This window comes from Tursiops truncatus, chromosome 1 (genome assembly GCF_011762595.2).
Source record: "Tursiops truncatus isolate mTurTru1 chromosome 1, mTurTru1.mat.Y, whole genome shotgun sequence".
Classification (NCBI taxonomy): Eukaryota; Metazoa; Chordata; class Mammalia; order Artiodactyla; family Delphinidae; genus Tursiops; species Tursiops truncatus.
Window position 1 is genome coordinate 35548652 of NC_047034.1, and position 19944 is coordinate 35568595.

Consider the following 19944-nt stretch of genomic DNA (forward strand, 5'->3'; position numbering starts at 1 on the left):
AATATTTTCACTTCATTTATTCCTTCAAAACAAGTCAATTCATACAATATTTATGTATTTAAAATTATACACCTCATAAAATCAATGCATCTTAATGACAATGGCAAAATCACATAAGAGTTGTACAAAATGAAAGTAGACATCTCCCAAGTAGCAGCAGTGCGTTAACTTTGAAAAGATGCTGGCAAATAGACAAAATATTTTTAAAACAAGAAAGCACTGTCCATCTTCATTAAGAAAAAATATTTTCTTATGCCAAGTGAAACAGAACTTTGTTGTTTGTCCTTCCCTATACTTTTCAAGTCATATTTTAAAGCTCTAAATTTGACAGTTTTATGGGTTTCTTCTTGCTTCAGGAATTTCAACCTCTACTGCATTAATACAGGAAATACAGGACTATTGTCATTCTCTATTCCTTTTGACAGACTATATGTACTTATTCTGTATTTTAAACTTAATACTTTTTTAAAGGAAAAAAAGTTACTCTTTGCTAAGGAAATTATATTTCCTGTAAACAGCTTATGTGATGAATGGCACCAAGGTGAACTGGAAAACTGACAAGAATTAGGTGCCCTGGTCCTTTTAAGTAACTTACAGGCTACAACTAACTACATATCCTATACCAGTATAGAGTCACGCTCATGTAATCTTAGTAGGAATTGTAAACCTTTCTTAGGTTAACCTGTTTGCCTACAACATAACTAAATCATATCTTCACTATCCCTAAACTCTTAGACATAGATTTGTATTTTTAAAAGCAAGTATAAAAAAGCATTATAGGGCTTCCCTGCTGACGCAGTGGATGAGAGTCCGCCTGCTGATGCAGGGGACACGGGTTCGTGCCCCGGTCTGGGAAGATCCCACATGCCATGGAGCAGCTGGGCCCGTGAGCCATGGCCGCTGAGCCTGCACGTCTGGAGCCTGTGCTCCGCAATGGGAGAGGCCACAACAGTGAGAGGCCTGCGTACCGCAAAGAAAAAAAAAAAAAAAGCATTATAGCAAAATCCTTGTAGTCATGGTTTTATACTGTACTGACAAGCCTTTCCATTACGGCCTTGCTACATTCTATGCCAAGAAATGGGGGAGGAGGGTTAAGGTGATGCAAAGGCATTGCTTGAAACATTTTCTGAAAAGCATAATTCAAGACTAGGAATGCATTCATTTGAGGATCTCTTCTGTTTATGTGGCACTTTATCTTCTTGCCCCTTTCTCCCTTTACTCTGAAACAGCACGGCAGGGTTACCAATCTCCTCTAAATTCTATCAACCAAGACCTAAAGCAATAATAATAATTTCTTCTAAGTCAAATACTCAAAGCACTGTAAACAAAATGCCAACTAATTTCTGGAGAAGGAAAAAAAAACAAACAAACCCTTTCCCACAATTAGGGAAGTTTTATAATCTTTTAAGTTGGATGAAATGTGCTGAAATACCATAACTCTTAGTAAGAAAACATCTTTAGTTAATAAACTAGCTTATTCAAATCAAGTGTTTCACTTTAGACTTAATGATGTTGCTTACACATGATGCTTTTAAGGCCTTTGACTCAAAAATCAGCTCAAAATCGTTTTGCTTAGAAACAAATGAAGGGTTTTAAGAATCTAATCTTTTCAAAGTTGTAGTAGTCATCTTTGTGCTACAAGGACAGATATGAATACTGCATTGTACAATGAATAAAGAACAATCACATTATAGAAAAAAGTAACACTTTGAATGCTAGGGCACAGAGCATGCTGCTAATAGTTACTGAAATGGAGTTCTGCTGTTACCAAAACACCAGAATGTTGTACCATTGGATACACTATTCACTGATGGTAACTGCTGATTAAGAAGAACTGATAGTTGGCAGTTCCAGAATTATATTTTAATGTCTTTGACAAGGTCCCCGGAGAGGGCTAACATGTAAACTTTTATTTCATATTTTTAAAGTGCTGCAAATAATAACAAATGTGTGTTCTCAATACATGAAAGAACATAAAAATCTTAATATATGGAAGTTTAGGAAGGCCACCTGACACATAAAGAAAAAAAAATCCCTCTGCTGCTAATCTTCTAAACTCCCTATTCAATTTTTTCAAAAAAGACATAGAAAACTATGTTCAGTTAGGGCAACTTGCAACATTCATGTTTTAATGCCTACACAAGATAGAAAGAATAAGCTAGACAAGCAAGTTAGGCGCATTTATGGGCATGTACAGCTAAATAATATGTTAATTCATTCCTGATTATGATTTTGCTGGGACTTGAACTTCATGGAATAATCAAGTGGTATGACTATATTAGTTTTTGCCAACAGCCTCAAGCTGACCAGCCCCCAAACCTTTCAAGGGTATCACTTGACTGTGCCCATTATCCATTCATGGGAAACAATTAAGAAATCAACCATGAACCACTAACAGAAGATGTACCATACTGATGTCTTCACATGGCTATCACATCACAAAATTCCCAGAGATATTAACTTCTGAAATCACTCTCTCTATCTAGAAGTACATTCATTGCCCTACATCTAATCTTTAAATCCAAAGAAGAGTAAGAAAAAGAAGAATAAGGGAAAGGAGGAGTGGGGGATGGGAAAGCACAATCTTCATTCATTCTGCTACCAATGTAAACTATCCTCGTTATAATTAAAAAAAAAAAAATCTTGTATGGCAGTCAAAAACTGAATGAATGGGAAGAGGGGTTTCACTCTACTCAACAGCAAATTTAAGAAAAAGTTTCTTTTAATCCTGTTGCAAGATTTCAAAATTCTCAAGATTAGAATTTACAGACATTAATAAACTAATTTCAAGAGTATAAGAAGTACAATTAAAAACATCTAAGTTCTGTGAGGCTTACAAGCTTGAGTTCAGAATTAGCACAAGTTTAGGTTTTTAAATCCTCAATAATTAAATGATCTGCAAATAGTGCTTCATCTTGAATTCCCCATGATCAGAACATTACTTAAAAGTCCTAGTGCTGAATTTCAGCAGCTGATTAATTTAAAAAGTCATTATTGAGAGCAATCTATCAGTGTCCAACTGAAGAATGCACAACCTAATTAACAGGTAAAACAGAATAAACTAAGAGCCCCTGAATAAATATTTGACTTGTTATAAAAGCATAAGCTTAAATATGCAAACAAAGCCACTTAAAATAACAGGTTTAATTTTATAAAATATCAGGTTCTATTTCTTTCCATTTGTTAAATTGGAAATTTGTTAAATTAAAATCAAATGTATTGACTGAAAAATTATATATATATATATATATATATATATCTATCTCACTTTGCTGTACCCCTGAAACTAACACAACATTGTAAATTAACTATACTTCAATACAAAATTAAAAAAAAATCAAATGTATTGATAGATAAAGGATACTCAATTTTAAAGCAACAGAAATTTATGCTGGGAAGCATCAATATATACCTGACATTATAAATTACTCAATAAATATCTGTTGCATGAATAGATTTCTCTAAAATTCCAGTAAGCAAGTATCAAGTTTGGCCCCTGAAACACTTAAGAAAGGAAGGCAAGGTTTATGAATAATGATGCATAAAGCTCAATTTGATGGGTGCTACCCAGTGGTATACTCTTAACCTACAGCTTTAAATTTAATATTTTCTGGGGGAAATAAGATACAAAATCCTTTTAGACCTGATGACAGGTACAAAGAGATATTCAATCATATTCACTTGTACACATTATGATCGCCAAACATTAAGTTTCACAAACTCACAAGTGCTATTTTTAAGGCTTAGTTAAATAGAAAATTAAACACTTTTGAGCTATAGTGACCACAATAACTTATAATGCCTAAAAGACCTATTCACACAAAAGGTACTCAAGAAATGTCATCTAATGATTTCAAGCATATTTTGTGAATTGTTCCTTAAAGGTACATTTCTCCTAAATTGTTTACATATTCCTTAATTTTATATGGCTATCTCTACCAAGTGAAAGTGCTAAAAGTAAATCTCAATTTTGAAACATTTGCCAAGAAGATATGCTAAAATATACATGTGCTTTAAAGTATACCATTGGGTTTTTTTTTTTGGCCACACCACGCGGCTTGTGGGACCTTAGTTCCCCAACCAAGGATTGAACTCGCGCCCTTGGCAATGAAAGCACGGAGTCCTAACCACTGGACCGCCAGGGAATTCCCATACCATTGGTTTTCTAAGTGAGATACTTAATCAAAAATGAGACCAAGATAATAAAACTTTACAACATCAGGCCTCTTCACATTATGTAAGATAATGCATAACAAATTATAATTTAGCATCCCTGATCGTCAGAAGAATTAAGAAAAGAGGTAGAAAACTTTTATCTGGAAGATCTCATAGTGAAGCTAAGTTTTAGAGGGTGTGCCTTGTGGATTAGCCCACCAAGCAAATGGCTACACATCTAATATCAGTAAGAAGCAGAATTCTGAGAAGGCTGAATAAGGCAAAGATTTAAAAACTGTCATATTTTGTAAGTGAAACAAATTCATTCAATATTATTATCCCGATTACTTTAAAACTATGCAAAAGTCAAGGTAAAAGATGGTGGATAAAAGTGCTAATTTTCAGACACATGAAATCATTTAAAAGAGCATTAGTGGTGGGATAAGGCTAGCATGAAAACAAATTCTGTTTAGGTAGCCAAAGATCTCACAAAAACCAAACCAAAGCACGTTATAATTTTAGATGAAAAGTTTTTTTAGGAGTTGGAGGAAGTGCTCTTAACCAAAGGCTGAGGAAATCAAATCCCTCCAGGCAAATCTTAGGTAGAAAGGCAAAAATAGAGCATTCAAATTTCAAGGAACTACAATTAAAAAAAATATCCTGCTTAATTTTAAAGTTTTATCCAATGCGACAAAGATGAATAAATGAGTTGCATTAAAACACGAGGCCGGGCTTCCCTGGTGGCGCAGTGGTTGAGAGTCCGCCTGCCGATGCAAGGGACACGGGTTCGTGCCCCGGTCCGGGAAGATCCCACATGCCGCAGAGCGGCTGGGCCCGTGAGCCATGGCTGCTGAGCCTGCGCGTCCGGAGCCTGTGCTCCGCAACGGGAGAAGCCACAGCAGTGAGAGGCCCTCGTATCACAAAAAAAACCCACAAAACAAAACATGAGGCCAACGGTCTTTTAAAGCTTCAGTAATCTGCTCAGGCACCTCCTCTCTAATACATTCTACTTTTATAACACTAGAAATCCTTAACTGGGCACTATCAGTTCTCGTTGTTAGGTAACATTCTCAAGGAGTAGACTCAACCCTGTAAAAATTGCTTCTTATGTACTTTTAACTGGTGAAGTACACATTTATAAAGTCTACCAAGTTGCAATATAAATCAGTTTTGACAATTCTGAGTATCTTCACTTGAGGAATCAATTCATAATTTAGAAACTATTAACTCAGTTCTTAAAAGGACTCAATTACCGGAGACATTGTGGTTTATGTCCGGTGGCCTCACCTGAGGCCTTTCGCATTACCCAAAATATGAAGTTGTTTTCTTCTACAAGTTAATGCTGCTGGGTGCTAGTTTATAATACTAAAAGTCAATCTTCAGGTTAGTGTCAGTAGGTAGCAAGGACCACCTATATTCTGTCACCCCAGCAGAGAGAGGGCATGTATCACCACTGTAGACACACATCTGTAAACTTGCACACTAATATTAATCTTAACAAGGAATTCAGTGTCTTAGTGGCTTTAGGTTAAAAGGATGGTTCAAGCATTGTGTCCTTTTGTTCTTTAGGGTTACGAATAGTTTATTGGAAAACCCAGAACCTTCTGGATCTGTGAGGTAGTAGGCGTCAATCCTCATTATGCATGGCTCACACTTCTCCGAAGTTGGTATGGCCTGTCTCCTTGGCATGGTCCCTTGCTTCTGCGTGTCCAGTTAATCCCTTCTGACATACCATGCATCTCAGGGTGAAGCGGTTTACATCAGTAAATTGTCTCTTGCTTCTAGCTTCATCTGCTAATTCCAGTGCTTGCACAAGAACAATATCATCATTAGAGGAGAAAATGGTCAGAGGAGGGGTGTCTGGGTTGGGGAAGACACGCTGAAGCGGATCATAGTGGATGCCATCATAAATAAGCAGGACCCTTTTGGTATATCCTGCATCTTCCCCAAAACGATCAATTCGTACTGTCTGTGTATCCACCACACATATTTCGCATTGATAAAACTTAGACAAAACGGATATCTCAATAGCTCCACCCCAAGTATCCTCCCTTTTGATCCAGTCACAGTACTCTTGATTTGTTTTTCCCAGTATTGCCTTGCTATAGAAGTCTGGATTGCTTGCTACAATTTGTGCTATGAGATGTCTCATCTCAGGGGCACAAGCTGGATTCAAGACTCCTCCTTCAACAACATAGTACACACTGGTAAAGAGGCAAGAGTTGTCTGCTGGGACCACCGCTCTGGTAAGCACAGGCAAAGTTTCCCTGATGTAACTAGGAGCACCATGTTTTGTAAATGCAGGTGACATTTTGGGCCTGGTTTGGTCTTCTTCAACAATCAGCATGTCGCCTGTCAAAAATAAAACAAATCCAGAACTGAAGAGAAAGTATAGATGAAATTGGGTGTTTACTAACCAAGTCTGTAAATTACAAACAGAAGGAGTTAAAGTATAAGCTGGGGTTACTAGGGAGAATACAGCTTTGCAGACATGTGACCAGTAACACTTTCTGTTCACTGTATCTTCATAAAGACGCAAATGGAACAAAGAGCAAAACATTTTAGGCTGCACCTCATTTAGTAAAGGGGCCTGAATTATACATCTTCATACTTGCTTAAAAAGATACATTTCAAGAACAAAATTTTCTTAAGCTTGCTCTCTGCAGTTTAAAAACACTTCCAAAAGGTGTTTGTCACAGACTCGGCCACTAGGGGGTCCTCTCCTTACGAACCTTGCATACCTACCCTGTTCAGTGTTTACAGGATCCTTGATACAACAACGGAAAGCTTTTAATTACCATTATTGCCGTTCAAGTTTTAATACTGCACAGAAATAACTGCTGTTGTCTAGAACTTGAAAGGGCCTTTACTGGGTGTGTCAGAGCAAACTCTAAAATGAATACAACTGTCAAAGTAAGTATGTATGAAGGGGATTGCAAAAATGAACCAGGAAAGCAAAAAAGTATCCTACATCCTTCAGACCGGCTGTCTTATTTCAGTGATATAGGGGAAAAGAGCCATCAGGACAGAGAAAATAGGTCCCATTTTTAAAATACTGTTGCGGACGCAGAGGGAAACAAAATGAATGAGACGTTTTCAAGAGAGACCAGAAAGCAGATTGAGGAAAGGTTAGTCCAAGGCTTTGGGCTTCTCACAGAGGCTGGGCCCTCCCTGCTAGACACTTGCCCTGGCCTCCGTCAGAGTTCTCTGTTCTTTTATCTTTCCTATCCTGTTCCTCCAAGCCCCCAGCTGACCCACACCACCTCGCCCTGTTTGTTCTCCCTTATGCCTCTCTCCGACCTCTCAGGACTAGCCTTGGCCTAGCCTCGATTCCCTTACCTGACTGAATGGGCAAATCCTCCAGAATGGTATCCCCGTTGCTGAGGTCCAGGCACTCGGGCGGGTATCCTACGAGGATTCGCTGACAGCCGGGGGCGATCCCGGTGATGGCGGCAATTTGGCCCTGGAGTTCCCGCATCCGGGTCCGGCTGGACAACCCCTGCAAAACATGGGTGCCATCCTTGGCCTTGCAGCGGAGCCGCCACATCGTGTCGGTCCGGCCGCCCACAGACCAGACACCCGTGGGGCCAGCTTTGGTCCCGGCAGCAGGTTGGCAGACGCCGCCGGGGTAAGAAGCCGGCGGGTGGACTCCAAAATAGCCACCCTTTGCCGGTCCAAACATCGCGAGATGTCGCTGGTTGTTACAGTTCTCGCGATACTCTGCGGCTTCTGTTTTAGCACACTCTTAAAGTGATAACTGACTCTCACCATCACCCCCTTCAGGAGGCAAAGGATGAAAATTTACCCGTATTCCTAACGTACGACTGGTCTTGCTACCTGTAGAGCGAGTGAGGTACCCTCCGCGTCGGAAGCATATAAGCTTAAGGGAAGAGAGCGGCGGAAGGAGTTCCTGAATCGAATACAGTGGAATGTATCCTTGCAATTAGGTCGGAAATGATTAAATTGGGGCTTCCAAACTACACCGGGAGAAACAGAATCATAGTTCGGAATGCAAACGAATGCCAAGAATGGTCTGTGACTCAAATGACCAGTCAAAGACAAACAAATACTCGTGGCTAGACTCATGGCTGCAGCAAACATTGACTCATTGAGGTTAAGGGGGCCGGAAGACTGGCCTTTCCACCTCCATAAGACTGTAACTTGAAAACGTCCATTTGCCACATCAGAAAGCGCAATGTGAGGTCAGCATCTGGGCTGAGGGCAATTGCTACATTCAGGAGGTGGTGGCAGTATAAGGAGGAGGAATGAAGAAGACCAACATGTGTCATCCAGATTCCAGTTCAGGACCTAGGTATACAAATACCAAGGCGACTCCATTCCTGCCTTCAAAATGGCAAATTACTCACGTAATCGAGAGAGAGGGTGGTGTGTAAAGGACACATAACTACTGACTTTCATAGCAACGTGATAATGCTAGATTATGTGACCCTTTTCAACCCTGTATCCCTAGAACAAAGGACTGTGCCTCGCAAATATGTGCTCAGTAAATACTTGCTGAATGGATAAAACGGAGTTGTATAGGCACAGAGAGGGCAACTGTGACGTAATGGAGTTGTAAAAAGCGTCAAAGAGGAGGTACTATTTGAGCTGTTTTGAAGGATGAATTTAATCCCCAGGTGAAAGAGGAATAAAAACATCTCTGAATTTACCTCTCTTCCGAGAAATATGTACTCGTTCTTTTTTTATCCTGGATCCAGAGGGGCAAAGCCTACCCTGCTTAGAGGGGGTTTATCACCACAATCAAGCATCAAATGGGCCTGGGGGCAACTGTGAAAAGTTCACTTGAAATGTGCAAACTCACCTCCACTGTAAAAATCTGCCTCTGAATAAGTTATATGGAAACTATGCATCTTTTCAAAACTTTCATGAGCCAGTTTTCTCCTGGAGCAATTTTCCTCTTTTGTTCTTCAAGATGGCCATAACAGACGTTACAGCGTGGGCTGTAAGCGGGAGAATAAATAAGGTGGTAAGTCCACTGGAGTATGTGCATGGGTCCAGGGAAGCCCCTGGTTCAGCGATGAGAGTAGTTGATTTTCTTAGTTTACAGTGTCTGACCTAAGGGAATATGCAAACACCCTAAGATGTAATCAGCTTAAGTACTTTGGTAGTTTACTCTAGCAAAGCCTCTTCTATAGCTTACTTTTCAATTCATGGCTCTAACGAGGTCCCGCTGGGATTCAGGGAGGAGAGCGTTAATCTCCGCAAAAATTTTTCCCGTCACCATAAAGTCACACCCTTCCAAGACGTCTACTAGTTCACTCTCGCGAGAGTATGAAAAACGTCGTGCTTTTAATTAACCCCGCCCCCATCCCTATTAGTTGCCGGGCAACGATGTAACTAACCTCCACAGTGCTGGTAAACTTGCGAGCTTGTGATCTTTCTCCTTCACAGTTCCAACCTTCTTCCGGAGCTAGCGACAGCGATTCCGATTTGAGCCCCGCCCCCTGGAGCCTGCGGGCGCTCGATTGGTGGACGATTCTCTCCAGGTGAGGGCCAACGCGAGAGTGGGCGGAGCCAGGCAAGGCACGTGATTCTCCGGAGACTGGTGTGCCGGACCCCGGCCACCGTGTCGGCTCCTGGCTGTCGCGTTACCGGGTAGGTGCTGGGGCCACAGCCCGGAGGGATCTTAGGAGGGGTCCTAGGGTGAGCGACGGCTGTACAGCACCTTGAAGGGGTTAGGCGGGCGAGAGAAGGGGGGCTGCGTGCACCCTGATGAGGAGCGGGAAGATGAAGCCTAGCTGTTTCGGGGAAGTGCGGGCCCCCAGGCATTGCCGGAGTGCGGACGTTTAGGGACCCAGAGCCGCAGCTGACGTGTGAGTTAGAGGATTTGTGTGGTCAGTGGAATAACAGTGCAAGATCCTTGAAGCAGTAGGACTTTCCTTCCTCACGAGTCCCTTGTCTGGGTTTGCGCAGTGAACTCGGGGCTCTCCCACCCCCGTTCGAGTCAGGACTTATCCCTTATTCTGAAAGTGATCTTTCAGAATAAGAGAAGTTATTTGCCACCTCTTTGCTCCCCAGTGTTTCTTCCATAGACTGCTTCCTAGGAGATAGATGGGGAGAGGGTGCGGTCAAGGGCTTGAGAGGAGAAATAGTGACGTGCTAGGGCTGTCCCCGGGTCTAGCTACAGTTTTTCCTTAAGGGAACATGTTTGAGATTTCCCCACTTATTTTTTTTTCAGAACTGAATTCTACCATTGGACTGCAATTACTTTATGATAATGAACTTGATCTATTTGCAACCCATCCCACCCCCAGCTGCTGCCACTACTCTCCCCAGATTCTTAAATTGGAATCTGAGGTCAGGAAGGAACTTGGATAAGCCACTTAGTTTGATAAACGTCAGTTTTTCAATCTGTAAAATGGGGAGAAGTAATAATGGTAGCAAAATCTGTTTTATTATGGGATTATTGGAAGGATTGAAGGAGATAATTCATGTGAATGTACACTCCTAAGTCAGCATTATAGATCGGGGTTCTGGTGCAACTCTTCACAGATAAGGAAACAGAGGGCTAGGGACATTCATGACTTAATCCTAGGGCATGTAGCTATTAAGTGGGAGAATGAGGGCTGGACTTGACCCTTGGCCCAGGGTTCTTTCACTTATACCGCACTGATCCTCTTTTGAGTATTTTGAGGGATATTTCCTTCCTTCCCTTCCTTACATCCCCTTTGTCCCTTCCAGACATCCCCTGAAGAGCTGCCATGTCTGGGAATTCTGCCCCTTCCTCAGAACAGAACAACAACAACTATGAAACCAAAACAAATCTACGAATGTCAGAGAAGAAATGTTGTGAGTGTTGGTAAAGAGGAGGGGCTGCTGTCTCCCAGGATTTTACCTTGAGAATATTGCTGTAATTCTAGACTTTGCTGCTTGGTGGGAGTGAGAAATAGTTCTTCGACATGGTAATTTAAAACAAAGTCTACCAGGGGAATTTCCTTTCTGAAACAAGTAGACTCAGTGAATTGTCTGTCCTTGGGGCTAGACTGCTGGTGTAGCCCATCATTTTCTTTTCTTTTTTTTTTTTTTTTTTGCGGTATGCGGGCCTCTCACTGTTGTGGCCTCTCCCGTTGCGGAGCACAGGCTCCGGACACGCAGGCTCAGCGGCCATGGCTCACGGGCCCAGCCGCTCCGCGGCATGTGGGATCTTCCCGGACTGGGGCACGAACCCGTGTCCCCTGCATCGGCAGGCAGACTCTCAACCACTGCGCCACCAGGGAAGCCCTAGCCCAGCATATTCTTCCTGCTTTCTTTAACTGAATCTCTATCTCCCCCACCCTGGGGGTATCTGCACAGTTGATTGATGCTGCAAGTTAGAGCCAGTGTTATTGTACACGCAGTGAGTAAGGCTGAGTAGCAGGGTGCAGGAATTCCTTGGGGTTGATACTGTTAACAGTTTCCCTTTATCTCTTGGGCTAAGTTTTGTGAGGGTGCTGCTCACAGCAGAAATTGCAGGTAAGAACCATTAGCTTATTTCTACAGGCCTAAGGGGAATCGGCCCTGATATTTCACTTCTCGCCATGTCTTGGGCACCTTACTTTCTCACAGGTTTAGTCTTTACACTCTGCAGACTATTTTCCCTGCAGGTTCATTGCTCTGGGGATGGGTTTCACAGGAGCATTTCCATGCCCATCTTTTAGACAGAGACAGCAGGTGGGTTTGCAGAGAGATGAAGTGTTGTTTCCTGTCCCCATGCATCTGCATGCCTAAGCATCCTTATAGACTGCAAGACTGCAGAGCCTAGGCCAAAAGGTCCTGAGCAGTTTGTCCCCAGATATTTTGGGGAACCTCTAGGAAAGCTAACTCTTGTCCCTGCTACCAGGTTCCTCTGGAACGCTATCAGTCAGTTCTTCTCACTTCAGTGGTTATATATATCAGCAGGTGGAAACAGCCAACTAGCATGAGACCTGGAATCATCTCATGTTGCAAGCTTTCCCCAGAGTCTCAACCTTGATGTCATGACCTTGTCAGTCTCGTGATTCATGATGGTCATCTCTTTTCACGTAGCACTGATGAGGCTTTTGGGGGTTTGGGCTGCAGCAGAGGCAGGTTGTTTGGGTGTGATACTGGGGTTGGTGCACCTCTATGATTAGGGTCTTCTTTCTCCGCCAGGGCAGGAAGCCAGGTACTGAGGGCAAACACCCTGTGGAAGATAACTAGTATAGCATGACGTTTGAGTGCAGCCTCTGGAGTCAGACTGCCTGGGTTCAAATTTTGGTTTTACTACTGCCTAACTGTGGGCTTTTAACCAACTTGCTTTTCTGCCCCATGCCCCAGTTTACTTTTTGATAAAATGGGGATACTAATAGTATCTCTCCCCAGAGTGATGTGAGAATTGCATGAGTAAATACAGGACAGCTTCTAGAAGAGTACTGGGCATGTGGCTAAACTGTGTTATTTTTCACCGGTGACTCTATTTGCATGTTGTGTTTGTTCCTGAAACATTATATATAGATTGAATTATAGTCTAAATGCTGTGCTGGGAGCTCACTTTTTAAAAGAGCTCTGTGAAGAATTATATTTTCAGTAAAAAATGTTTTCTCCTCTTGTTTGACAGTATGGTAACCCAGATTTGGGGAGATGGAATGCACACTTTAAATAGAGGTGCCCTCGTGCTACTAGGACACTTGAGCCCAACAAGAGCAGAGAACAGGTGGTGGTGTTTGGGGGTCAGGGGGAGTTGATAACTGTGGGAGTCTCTGACCCTGTGCAATGCTCAGTGTCAGTCCTTCTAGTTCTGCTTTTTCTCCATGGGACTCTCCTACCTGCCTTCCTAACTTTTTTTGCACTTTTTTTTTTTTGCCTTGAGGGCTTTTGATTAGTCAAAGAAGCAGTAATCCCAGGTCTCTTTCCTTCCTCTAGACTCTAATTCCTGATCTCTCCTTTCCAAGTTCTACCCTCTTCTCCCCCACTGGAGGTATCTGGGTTATCCTGAAGCCACTGTCATTCATTTACCCCCCCCCCCCCCCCGCTTCTCCTTTCGTGGTTGGACTGTGGGACTGTGACAGTCTATGAGAGTATGTGTTAGTTTATTTCCCTTCTCTCTGTTATTTTCCTGTATCTTGGAACAGGCTTCTTGGGCTGCTTAGTGTTCACACCCAGCAGTTGCTTTATTAATAGCTTTCCCGTTATCCCCTTGCTGTTAATTATACCTGTTGTTGGCCGACTTTGACTTGGGAAGTGCCTGAACTAGAGAGCTGAAGAATGTCTTTAGGGAGCCAGAACCTCCAAAGGAGCAGTACTGGAATTTCAGCTGCTCCAGGGATGGGGGAGAAGGGGGGTTGGTGCTGGCTGAGGTGCCCTTAAGGTGCTCAGATAACTGGTTTCAGGGCTCCGTGAAAGCAGGAATTAGGGGTAGCAGGGAAGGTCTACATGCTTTTCCTTCTTTGTTTCTTTTATTCTTTGATATTTTGAATAGGTCTGGAACAGACAAGTCCCTGTATGAACCTTCTCCTAATTATAAAAGCAATACATGTTCATGAAAAATTCACACAATACAGAAAGAAAGTAAAAAGCAAGAAAATCTCACCATTTCTGCTGTCCCTGTTATGTTTGATTCTTTCCAAAATCTTATTCTGGTGTATCCTATTAATGGAAATAGGTCCACACTGTACATATTTTGTTCTACTATCCCCCCCCCCCCCACACACACTTTTTTAAAACTATATTCTGGACATTTTTTTCATGTCGATAAGTTCACATTTACTTCATCCTGCATGGTATTGCCTTGTGTGGATATGCCAGCCTCTCCCTGATGGACATTTACATTGTTTCTAATTTCCCACCGTCACAAACAATGCTGTAGTGAGCATGCTTGCATATACACCTGTTTGTGCTAGCAGCTTTCCCTACAGAAATAACAGGAGGAAAGGCAGACACCTTTGAAACATTGATCAGCATCCCTCAAAAGTTCTACATTGTTAGCTGTTTTTAATATTTCAAAGCGCGTGATAGAAATTGGGCATTAAACTATAGCTTCGATGGTTAACTAAAACATAAACTTTCTTAGCGTTTGGCTGCAGAACTTCGATATGTTATGCTTATCAGTCAAACGGCAGGACATAATTGGCAGTTCTATGACTTCTGATGAATAAAAAGAAGATATTACTAATGAAGCACACTTTAAAGGGCAGCATATTTCAAAATATTGGGGATGTTTAGAGCAAAAAGTGGAAGATGGCTTGGTCATGAGAAAGCCGGGAACCATTGGCCTTCTAGACCACCCTTCAGGTTTAGATTAGAGAGCAGAGTTATGCTGGCCACGTGGCTCCCTTTGTCAGGTGCTGACAAGAGCTGGTACTAGGACTGATTGGGCAGTCATGAAACCAGGAGTCTGGCCAGAGCCCTGACCTTGACTTTCTATTGAGGGACTGTGGGCCAAGCTCTTCCCTTTTCTGGGCTTGAGGTTTTTTGTCCGTAGGAGGAAAGTTCTCACACCTTCATTCCCTCGAAGTGTGTTCATGAAGGGAAAATAAGTTTAAGATTGAGAAAGTGAGTTCAACCTTGTGTAAAGAAGGTAGAAGAGAATTTCAGGATTGAAACCGCTTTCCGTTCTTTGTCAAGGGGTAAGTTACATTGTCTCCAAAATTAATCAGCATACAGTGTCTACTGTTCAAATTAAGGTGGTGATGGCTTTGTTTTTTAACAGGCAGGACAGAATGTACCTAGTTTTGCCCATGTGGCAATTCGAGATAGGAAGTGTGGTTTAGTTTTGTCCTCCGGAAATTGAGCAGCTCTGGTTGCAGCAGATGTACGTGGGTGTGTTATGGGCAGAGGTGGGAGGTGTGGTGCTGGGGGCCACCGTGGGGAGTCCTTGGTGGCCCGTGTTTTCTTTTGTTCTTAGAACTCTCTGTCCAGTTTGGTAAACATGGAGCAGCTGGTTCCCTGGTCGGCCTCAGAGTGTCTCCCAAGTATCAGTTCATTTTCAGCTTCAGGGAGGATAACAGGACCTTTGGGAGAAGTGCCTAATGGGCTGGAAGGTGTGGACCAAGCAGTACTAGAAGTGCAGGTAATGAGCCAAGCCATGGTGATTGAGAAGAGTGCAGTGCAGGGCTGGAGAAAGTGAAGACTCAGGAGAATTTCACTCCTGAAACCTGAGGCAGTCTGTTAGGGGTCAGAGATCAGGCATGAACATCAGCGGAGGCTGCAGCATGGCGTTTGCTTGTCTTTGTGCTCCCTGTTTGGACAGAGATGAAAATCACTTCTGTTGCTCGTTGCCTACCTTGGAGGGGCTCCTGCTCAGGCCCGGGAATTTTCCGTGTGCGTAGTAGGTAAAGGACTAAAAGCCAACCCCTCTGACCCCAAGTCTGGGCATCCACCCCTCCCTCACCGCCAGGGCCCTGTCTGGCTTCTGGGTACTTCTTGCCAAACACCCCTAGGAAACTCTCTTCCTTCCGAGCTCTGTTCTCTACCCACACCTTTCTGCCCACTTCTCCACTGAGATCTTTTTACATTCCCCTCTCAAAAAAAGAAAGGATGACGTTCCCATCCAAGTACCCCAGTTTTGCTGAATTGTTTCTTAGCCTGACAGGGTCACCTTGTCCCAGGGAAGAAGAGTGGCAACTACTGTGGGGCACCTTCTGAAAAGCAGTGCTGGGAAGACGAAGACAAAAGTGGTTCTTCCCCATCTGCACACAGGGCCTCCCTCCTTTCCCATCTGAGCCCTCCCAGATGACCTCAGTTTGGGTCTTGGCCCCAGGAACATGGCTGGCAGCTTGCAGGGCACTCTGCCACCACTCCTCTGTGGCAGGATGGACAGGAAGGAGCCAGCGCCTGTGAGCAAGCTGATGGCAGAATCAGAGGCTCTTTTTATGGAGAAAAGCTGCCCAGGAAGCACAAGATCAGGATTCTAGGGCCAGCCCTTCCCATGACTCATTGCGTGTCCTTAGGCAAGTCACCTGGCCTCTGGGCATCTACTTTGCCCCCAGCTGCCCAGTAAGACCTGTCTCTGTAAATGAGCATTCCTGAAACCAATTGTATTCTGAAGAAGGGCGGACCAATGGCTATTCCTGCTTTTAAACTGTCTTGCTTTCACTTGGGCCTTTGAGTCAGGCTGGCTGTGATGCCCTTGTGGGCCAGCTTTACCACGAAGCTTCCTGAGGTCTAGTCAGAACCTATGTCAGGTAGGCGTTGACACAGTCTAAATGGTTTAGAAGTTCTGGCTTAAACTCGTGGCCTGAGCACAAAGGCCAAAACGGGTTAAGGCCAGGCTCTTTTTTCGTGGGCAAACTCTTGCCTGTGGTTCTGAAGGGATAGATGGGATCCTCAGGATAGAAACTCTGTTGGATCTGTTATAGGAGCTGGCTCAGTGCTGCACTGGTAGAATCTCCAGGCCCAAGACTTTCCTTCATGGCTTTATTATTGCCGTGTTACTAGATATTCTCATGCTAAGGAAGATGCTATGGTTACTGTCTTTCTAATCCTGGCCGCTTTTTTTTCTCTTTCCATCTTGTGCACCTCTGTGAAGACCTTGGCCAAGTGGGAAAGACGTGTCTTAGTTTAGGTACTTTCTGGAAGTCTACGTGACCCTTTGTCTTTTAGGAGGGTTTCCCCGATATCTGCTCGGTTTGCCTTTCCAGTCCTCCTGGACACTGGCCTCTTTGAGGTGTATGAGGATCAAACCTGACCATGAAGTCCCAGCCCCATGCACAAACCTTACTTGACCCCTCTTTATTTAGTTTTGTTCTGTTCCATTTCCCTCTAGCGTGGGCATCCTACATGACCAACTCCCCGACCCTCATTGTTATGATTGGCTTACCAGCCCGGGGCAAAACCTACGTGTCCAAGAAACTCACACGCTACCTCAACTGGATTGGGGTGCCCACCAAAGGTAGGTGCAACCATGCATTCCTTGGGAAAGGAAGTGATCAGTTCCTGGGCCTCATAGGCCTCTGGGAGACTTATTCTCCCTGGCATCAAGGATACAGGGTTCTCTTGGCAGCAGTAGTGGTTGCTTCCTGGTTTACTGGATTTATTCCCTGTCCATATACTTGTTCCTCCTGGCCTGGCTGAATTGGCCTAGTTTGGGGGCAATGCCTTTGATAGGAGTATTAAGAATTAAATGAGTATAGAGCTTTACATTTCCAAATCCCTTACATCTACGTTATCTAGCAGTATCCATGTGGAATAGCCAAAATGGCTGAGGAAATTGAAAGTCAGACAATTTAAGACTTGTCCAAATTCTAGTAAGTCAGAACTTGAACTTAACCTGATTCTTAATCTGGTGTTGTTTCCAACATACCATGGTGCTTTTTTCATCCCCTTGGCCACTCTGACATTAGACCAAGAAGTCCCCTTTGGGACATCGTATTGTTTCACTGCTGGAGGGTATGGGTGTCTTCTGCAGTGTTTAATCTTGGGGTGTATCGGCGTCAAGCGGTCAAGTCCTATAAATCCTATGACTTCTTCCGGCATGACAACGAGGAGGCCATGAAGATACGCAAGTGAGTCTTCTAGGCCTGACTGCCAGGCCAGCTCTTTCTTGGCCGTCATGAGATTGGATGTGATGGGGCTTGGTTTCCCTTTCAGTAAATATCTTGTGGGGATTTTAAGTGGAAGTTATCTGCTGGGCAGCTCGCCATGGGCTTGGGTGGGTAGAACAGGGCTCAGAAAGTTGCGTGTGTGCTTGTAGGCTAAGCCTCCAGAGGGGTAAGACACGTGCATGGGACAGGGGAAGAGGAAAGACATAGGATGGTAGAAAAATCTCAACGGGCAAGCTGAAAGGTCTAATTAGGGAAAATTTTTGATCAGTGGGGAAACTGAACAGGAAGGGGTGTGATCCCTGTGGCACCCCGGCTGTTCATGTCTCTGGCTGTGCCTAAGCTTGGCCCCGGCCCAGTCCTCTGGCTGATTCCTCTGCTCTCTCGGCAGACAGTGTGCTCTGGTGGCACTGGAGGATGTGAAGGCGTATCTCACGGAGGACAGTGGGCAGATTGCGGTAAGCCTCACCTGCCTCCTCCCCGTCTCCCCCCTTTCAGCAGCCTGGCTGCACCGCCCCACCTTGGGTCCGCCTTGGTGGGATTTCATTTCTCGGTCCCCGTTCATCTGTCTTGTGGGCTCTCTTCCCAGGTGTTTGATGCTACCAATACCACTCGAGAGAGGAGGGCCTTGATTCTGAACTTTGCCGAGGAGAATTCCTTCAAGGTAGAATCTGCCTCCAAGCTGGAGGAGGAGGGGTGAGTGGAGGTGGGGAGTTGGGGGGACACGCAGATCTGTTTGATTCTGGTGGGTGAGGACAGGATTGGACATCTGATTCTCTCATCTTGGTGAGTCACCGCCAGTCCTTGAGTGTTTTCTTTCAGGTCCTTTCTCAGCTCCTTAGCCTGTATGTATGAGGCCCTGGGGACGTGGTAAGAGCTATTTTTAAATGAAGAGGCCTTGAAGGCCACTTTCATGAAAGAAAATCCCAGGGGATGTGTTGGCTGCGGTGGAGCAGATATGAGCGTGTGCTCTTAATTAACAGCCTGGCCATTACTGACTCATTGATCACTGCCTTCTCTCCCTGGCCAGGTGTTCTTTGTGGAATCTGTCTGCGATGATCCCGATGTCATTGCTGCCAACATCCTGGTAGGTGACATCTCCTCACACCACCACCTCTTTATGCCTTGTGTGTGTGTGTTGGTGGGGGTGGTGTGGGGAGTCAACCCGGTAATGAAAGAGAGAAATAGACATGTTTAACAACACAGGGTGATCTCTTTGATCTGCCAGAACACCGTTTTGTACGTCCACACTCTTCCCTTGGGAAAAGAAAGAGGCTTTGAGGAAGAAAGTAAGAATTAGCTGTTGAACAGAGGCCAAACTTAAACTGTAGTAGCCCTGGCCCTGTGTTCTGGGTATTAGCTAGACGTTGAGACCCAGGTATGTTCTTAGAATAGATCAGACTCTTTATTATCTGTCAGGGCCACCTTACAGGAAGGTCATCTGCCCACCGATTGTCTAATATTGAGGTCAGCATTCTATGCACTGGGCACCTCGTGCTGTGTGTGGTCACAGCTTATGCCAGTGCCCATTTGATGGTTGTGCTGTGCTGTGCTGAGTGGATATCCATGCACTGTGTCATGGTGGTGCTCTCCCAGCAGTGTGGGAACTTGCTGAAGAGGTGTCTGGTCTGAGTCAGCAGTGTATCAGATCAAGCACCCTATTCTAATCGCCCTTGGGGAGAAATTGGATCCCATTCTGTTTTCCCAGGAAGGTACATAAAAGGATTGGGGCCCAAGAACTGCTTCAGCTGCGTGACTGCCTCTGTCCTTCAGCCAAGGGCAGGCACATGACTCCCCAGTTGTCTTTCCCTTCTTGGTTGCCAGGGTCACAGGACGGGGAGGGGGTGCTCAGTGAATGGGGATTGCCAGTGCTCCAGTGAAAGGCCACTTCTATGGCCTTCCTTTTCTTTATTTAGCAGTGGCTGTTGGCAGGAGGGCTGTTAAGGGCAGACCTCTGACTAGGCCCTGCTCTCCCTGTGATTCCAGGAGGTAAAGGTGTCGAGCCCTGACTACCCTGAAAGGAACAGGGAGAATGTGATGGAGGACTTCCTAAAGAGAATTGAGTGCTACAAAGTCACCTATCAACCCCTTGACCCAGACAACTATGACAAGTAAGGTTTAAGGCCAAGGTTTGAAGGGCCTGAGGCAGGGGTCTCATTTGAGAAAAGAGCCTTTCTCCCCTTGTCCCTAGACTTCCCTCTGACCATCCAGACCTCTGTTTACATCATTCCAGGGAAACAAGGTATGGATTTGTGGCCTCTAGGCAGATTGAATCTTATACCTGAACACTGGA

At 44.3% G+C, this 19944-nt stretch overlaps 2 protein-coding genes across 9 annotated transcripts in view; one reads left to right on the forward strand and one right to left on the reverse strand.

Moving 5' to 3' along the window:
• On the reverse strand, positions 1-9103 carry YOD1 (YOD1 deubiquitinase). Of its 3 annotated transcripts, none has more exons than XM_033852757.2 (3): positions 8978-9103; positions 7495-7654; positions 1-6507 (listed from the first exon to the last, which is right to left on the reverse strand). In XM_033852757.2, exons 2-3 carry the CDS (start codon positions 7631-7633, stop codon positions 5804-5806), a joined length of 843 nt encoding a protein of 280 aa, XP_033708648.1. In that variant the 5' UTR covers positions 7634-7654; positions 8978-9103; the 3' UTR covers positions 1-5803. The 3 variants fall into 3 exon arrangements, with proteins under 3 accessions (XP_033708648.1, XP_073658724.1, XP_004325528.3); XM_073802623.1 differs by lacking the exon at positions 8978-9103 and adding an exon at positions 8523-8712; XM_004325480.4 differs by lacking the exon at positions 8978-9103 and having other exon boundaries at positions 7495-7969.
• Positions 9009-19944, forward strand: part of PFKFB2 (6-phosphofructo-2-kinase/fructose-2,6-biphosphatase 2) — a 25862-nt gene continuing 14926 nt past the window's right edge. For 3 of the 6 annotated variants that reach the window (XM_019952233.3, XM_073802609.1, XM_019952236.3), the window contains exons 1-9: positions 9009-9142; positions 9568-9771; positions 10858-10965; positions 16877-17002; positions 17519-17615; positions 18043-18109; positions 18241-18315; positions 18682-18738; positions 19638-19762. In XM_019952233.3, the coding sequence (XP_019807792.1) occupies positions 10878-10965; positions 16877-17002; positions 17519-17615; positions 18043-18109; positions 18241-18315; positions 18682-18738; positions 19638-19762 (635 nt within the window). In that variant the 5' untranslated portion in view covers positions 9009-9142; positions 9568-9771; positions 10858-10877. Of the gene's footprint in view, positions 9143-9567; positions 9772-10857; positions 10966-15246; positions 15444-16876; positions 17003-17453; positions 17616-18042; positions 18110-18240; positions 18316-18681; positions 18739-19637; positions 19763-19944 lie in introns of those variants that run through there. The other 3 variants (XM_019952231.3, XM_073802603.1, XM_019952235.3) reach the window with 2 other exon arrangements.